This window comes from Miscanthus floridulus, chromosome 8, assembly GCF_019320115.1.
Source record: "Miscanthus floridulus cultivar M001 chromosome 8, ASM1932011v1, whole genome shotgun sequence".
Classification (NCBI taxonomy): Eukaryota; Viridiplantae; Streptophyta; class Magnoliopsida; order Poales; family Poaceae; genus Miscanthus; species Miscanthus floridulus.
The window spans coordinates 159,253,778-159,258,800 of record NC_089587.1 but is presented as its reverse complement, the minus strand read 5'-3'; the positions used below and the strand labels follow the sequence as shown (position 1 = coordinate 159,258,800).

Here is a 5,023-nt window from a genome sequence, read left to right as displayed (position 1 = left end):
CCTTCTCTGCTTCCTTCGTACTCAAATATTGGTAAAGATCCTCATACGCTCTACCCTTTGCCACACTTACAGCTCGTTTTGCAGTCTTCTTTGCCACCTTATACTTCTCTATGTTGCCCATACTCCTGTCATGGTACAAGCGCCTATAGCATTCTTTCTTCTCCTTAATAGCCCTTTGGACTTCCTCGTTCCACCACAAGTATCTTTAGCCTCGCGTTCCCTTCCTTTGGTTACTCCACACACCTCTGAGGCTACCTTCCGAATGTTGGTTGCCATCTTGTCCCACATATTGTTTATGTCGTCTTCTTCCTTCCAAGAGCCCTCTTTGATAACCCTTTCCCTAAATACCTGGTGAACTTAATTAGATTGTCACGTGTTACATTTACATCAAATCAAATAGGGTTAAAGGTGAAATCCAATTACCATTTAGATCTAACTAAGTGGATGATTTACAATCATTTTTGAGTATATAGCATAAAAACTGTCGAAACAATGCAAACGCAAATGCGAGATGATAAATGAAACGCTGAAGAACATGACACCATCTCTCGGTGGTGTGCGTCGAAGTCAAATCATGTCTTATTATGATTTAAGTTAAATTCAAGTCCAGTATAAAACTACATTTGCATTGTAAGTGTATCACATTTGTATATCTCAATAATAGTTACACACAAACACGAACTAAACTCAAAACCACTCTCCGGCAACCACAGAGATACAAACCTGCCTGCTGTGGCAGGGCGGCTAGATATTGAGAATCATCTATCTGGTATCAGTGAAGTTGTAAATTGTAACCAGTGAGGGAAGCCTTGTTAATGTTGGTGCCTATCTGCTAACAGATGTTTTAATCAGGCTAGTGACATATGTGATCGCCTGAATATCAGATCCGAATGCTGCTCGACTCCTGGGCAGGTCTTATGCCCTGAGGCGCAAGGACTGGTTCATAAGTCTACTGTTCAGCGATCCAGATTTCTTAGGTGTATGCCTGATCAGCCTACTGACATAAGGAGATTGATCTTTGTCCAGATGGGCAGCTTCAATCTTGTCAACCAACGACGACGATGACCAAGATGTAGAAGCTGGAATAGAATCAGGCTGTACCACTCCACTCTTCTGCATTGCCTCGCTAGGTGAAGTCTTGCCCGCATAGGTCCGCTTGTTGAACAGGGAGCTGATCCTGGAATACCTTTGCCTCAGTGGTGTCGGAGTCTCTTCATGGCTCCAGGTCTTGGCAGAGTCCACGGACGAGGCATCATCATCCAGATCCTTTTGGCCGCTGCCTGATTTCTTCCATTTGCGGTGAGGCCATCTGAGTAGGACTTTGATATGCTTTGCTGCATCTTGGAAAGAATTCAGCTTCTTCAGTTTGGGTCTCAGGATGTCAGCATCTACCCTGCCAATAATGGAGGAAAATGATACTGCTCTTTCGCTGATGTCCGGCACGTCAATTCCAGCATCGAGAAAGATCTCAGCATCTGATATCTTGAATGATGTCCCTGGGCTCCCTACAATGGAGTGCATCTTTATCTGCGAAGCGATAACTGACCTAGTCTCATGGTCCCTTGAGTTTGTGAACCCACCAGCCAAAATCAATTGTTTGATCAGTATTTCTGATGACGTCGTTCGTGGCTGTTTCCTGAGTAGATCAAGAGGAGTCATGCCATCATTGTCACAGATGTTGAGGTCAATAGAAGGCACACTCATCAAGTGTTCAACAAGGTCTGGATGCAGATTGCCAACCACAGCTAAGTGAAGAATTGTCTTTCCATCATAATTTTGTGCATTGATAGTACTGCTGATATCCACAATTGCTCCACCAACTAATTGCCTAATAAGTTCCATCTGACGATCAAGCCTTCGGAATTCAGGAGTCCCAAAGCCAGTCAGTGCCATGTGAAGGAACGTGTCACCAGCTTCATTTATTGCTGATATAAGAGATGATGATGCAGTAATGAGAGCCTCGACCACTCGAAGATGGCCTCGAAAGGCTGCTATATGCAATGCTGTGTTCCCTTGGTCATCTACAGAGTTCACTATATCAAAAGATGCAATGAGATCCTTGACAACCTGCAGTGTTTTGTCATAAATTTAGTTTAGTACTTTGTAAACCGTCTGTACATAGAAAATTAAGCATAGGGCCCATTCCAAGGTTTAACTGTGGAGCAACAAATTGAAGGAAAGGTCATTAACCCCTCTAATGATGAAGAATCATCTCGAATGATCATCCTTCAATCAATGAACATAACAAACACAAAATGTTCCATGCGAGCAACATAAATGTAATGACTAGGCACGTGAACCAAAATTTCCATTGCCAAAGCATCAATGAATAAAATCAAAAGTGTTCATTGTCATAACTCTAAATTCACATGCTACCAAGCAAATCTTAAGTACTCTTTTGCCGTGGAATTTTGATGGCAGAAAACCTTTATGAAACTCCAATCCAGTGTTAAAAGATAATGTGAGTGCCAACAAGTACAGCCATTAGTTTAATCAAGACATACCACAAGTTTAATGCATATTTGAATGATCAACTAACAACCTGGCAAGCATGTGCATGGGATCAACTTTAAGGGCCAAAGTGGGAATAATATCAAACACTACGGGATAAACAATTCTTAGATTACAGATCAGAGAAGCAGTATTGACTCTAAATGAATTGGAGACAATGATCAACATGCTTTTCCCACTCAATTAAACTATGCAATATAGAACATATGTAAGAACAAGGATATCTGTGAAGGAGACTGCTGACAACCTGGCTAAAATGTTCTGAGTCAATTTACAAGGAGAATCAAGTGAAAGACAACATATATTTGTACAGAATTACTAGGCTATATAGATCAGGCCGCACGAGTAATTTCAAATGAAGCAGTGAAAAAGTTAAAAAGACTGAATGTTCCATGAGACTGAAGTTTCGCGGGACATACATAGTACTGTAGATTACAATGTACATTCATTTCATCCTGAAAGAAAGAATGAAGCTGAGAAGGAAAAACTGCAACTGCAACTGCAAGACATACCTCAACTTGGCCCTTTGCAGCCGCGGCGTGCAAGATGGTTGATCCCTGCGCGTCCCGGTAGGCCGCGGCGTCGGAGCAGCCGCGCAGGAGGTCCCTGAGCACGTCAAGGCTGCCTCCCCTCGCGGCGGCGTGCACGGCGCGGCACATCATCTCGCGCCTAAATTCGTCACCCCCGACCGGAGCCGGACACGACGCCGCAGACAGCACGGCATCGAACAGGAGGCGGAACACCTCGGAGCGTCCGCTCCTCGCCGCGGCGTACAGGATGTCCGTGACGCCGTACTCCCCCTCGCCGAAGACGAGCAGCGGCTGCGCCGCGAGCAGCTCCCGCACAAACCTCTCGTCCCCGGCCGCGGCGGCCGTGTAGAGGAGCCATCCGCCGTATCCGGCCCGGAGGAGGCGGTTGGCGTTGCCGTCGCCTCCTCCCCCGCGGGGAAGGTGGTGGCACTTATCGGCAGGCTCGCAGTCGAGCAGGAGGCGGCGTGCGACGGCGGCACGGTTCGTGGCGGCGTCGTGGAGGCGCGCGTCGTCGTCCCAGACGGACTCGAGGCGGCGGATGCGGCGGAGGGAGGTGAGCTTGACGAGGAGGTTGGGGTCGAGGCGGAGGAGCTCCCGGACGACGTCGTAGTGGCCGCTGGCCGCCGCCCAGTCGATGGGCGTGGCGTACCACCACTGGTCGCCCGTGCTCTCCCACCGCAGCGGCAAGAACGGGTCCCTCGGTTCCTCCGTCGTCGCCACCTGCACCTCCATGGGCTCCAGCAGCTATTCTTGACTAAAAACTGGGAGGTGATTCGCACTGTGGAAACGAACAATGGAAACGCAAGTAAAAATCAGGCGGCGGCGGACGGCCGGAGACGCATCCGGAGCCAACCGTCCAAGCTTTTTTTCTGGTCGGCCCCGCCAAGCGGAGGAACACCACGAGATCGAGATGAGATGGTAGTTAAAGTGAAGAAGTTTGGGAATGGGAAGGAAGGACAAAAAGCCCAACCATGACCAGGTCATTCCATTCCATTTTCTATCTTTTTTTAGTAAAAAAATTATGAAACACCATAGCACGAGCCAGGAATGCAGGCGCAAGTTTTGCAGCGGAAGCAACCGTCTGGATGATACTCCAGAAAAACAGCAAGGGAACGAGAGAGCAGGCACGGCGGATTTGGGCTCACCTGTTGCCTGCTGAAGCTATTTTTTACCCGCTGATCGACTCTGTCCAATTTTTCAGCCATTTGGCATCAGTTCGTGCTCAGCAGCGTGGTGGAGCACGCTTGCAGAGAGTAAAAACTCGAGGAGTTACAGAGAAAAAAGATTTCTGCATCTTTCCGGAGTTCACGTACCGGCGGTGGAAAGTTTGAGTGGAGACACGAGAGGACGGGAAGGGCCTAAGGAATACGCATCCAGGATAATGATGTGGACCGGCATCTCGGGAGCCAACTGCTCCCGTGCTTGTTCCTTGGAAATCCCGGTGACAACCGAAGCTAGGAAATGATACGATTGTTTTTTTTTTCTCCGGTGTGCTATAAGTAATTGTGATTTTGTCCTATTTTTTTTACTTTGTGATTTTGCTCTTAACTGTTCACAAGTCAACGCGATTTTGCCTCTGGTCAACGGTAAAAACAGGGACAAATTCGCGTTGACTTATGAACAGTTAATGGTAAAATCACAAAATTAGAAAAACGAGAGCAAAATCACAATTGCACATCTGTGTAAGGGGCAAGAACATAATTTTTCTTTTTTTTAAGGGGGGCAAAGACCCTTGGCTTGTTTTTGGTTTGTTTCCGGTCAATGAATAATATTTTTCTCTCACACCAAATTAGCTAACAGTACTTTTAGCCATAGCTTATAACTCAAACACGACCAAACGAACATGCTACTTGTTTATTTCCGCTTGTAAGTGGATTCTCAACTATAAAAAAAACAAGAATTCAACGCAAAAATTTTGATTATTTTTTACCATTATACTTTAAGAATATTTTTGAAGAATCCCTACGATAGGGACATGCTAT

The 5,023-nt window shown here is 46.4% G+C and overlaps 1 protein-coding gene across 1 annotated transcript; it reads right to left on the bottom strand.

Annotated features, from left to right (window-relative positions):
• Positions 1-557: 557 nt before the first annotated feature.
• LOC136477434 (uncharacterized) lies at positions 558-4,440 on the bottom strand. The gene is made up of 3 exons (XM_066475596.1): positions 4,187-4,440; positions 3,024-3,819; positions 558-2,067 (listed from the first exon to the last, which is right to left on the bottom strand). The coding sequence occupies exons 2-3, from the start codon at positions 3,771-3,773 to the stop codon at positions 916-918; spliced, it is 1,902 nt and encodes a 633-aa protein (XP_066331693.1). The 5' UTR covers positions 3,774-3,819; positions 4,187-4,440; the 3' UTR covers positions 558-915.
• Between the last annotated feature and the right edge of the window lie 583 nt (positions 4,441-5,023).

Coding starts and splice junctions, on each gene's coding strand:
- LOC136477434 (XM_066475596.1), bottom strand. CDS start 3,773: ATGGAGGTGCAGGTGGCGACGACGGAGGAACCGAGGGACCCGTTCTTG. Junction 2,068..3,023: donor CTGCAAAGGGCCAAGTTGAG/GTATGTCTTGCA, acceptor AAAACACTGCAG/GTTGTCAAGGATCTCATTGC.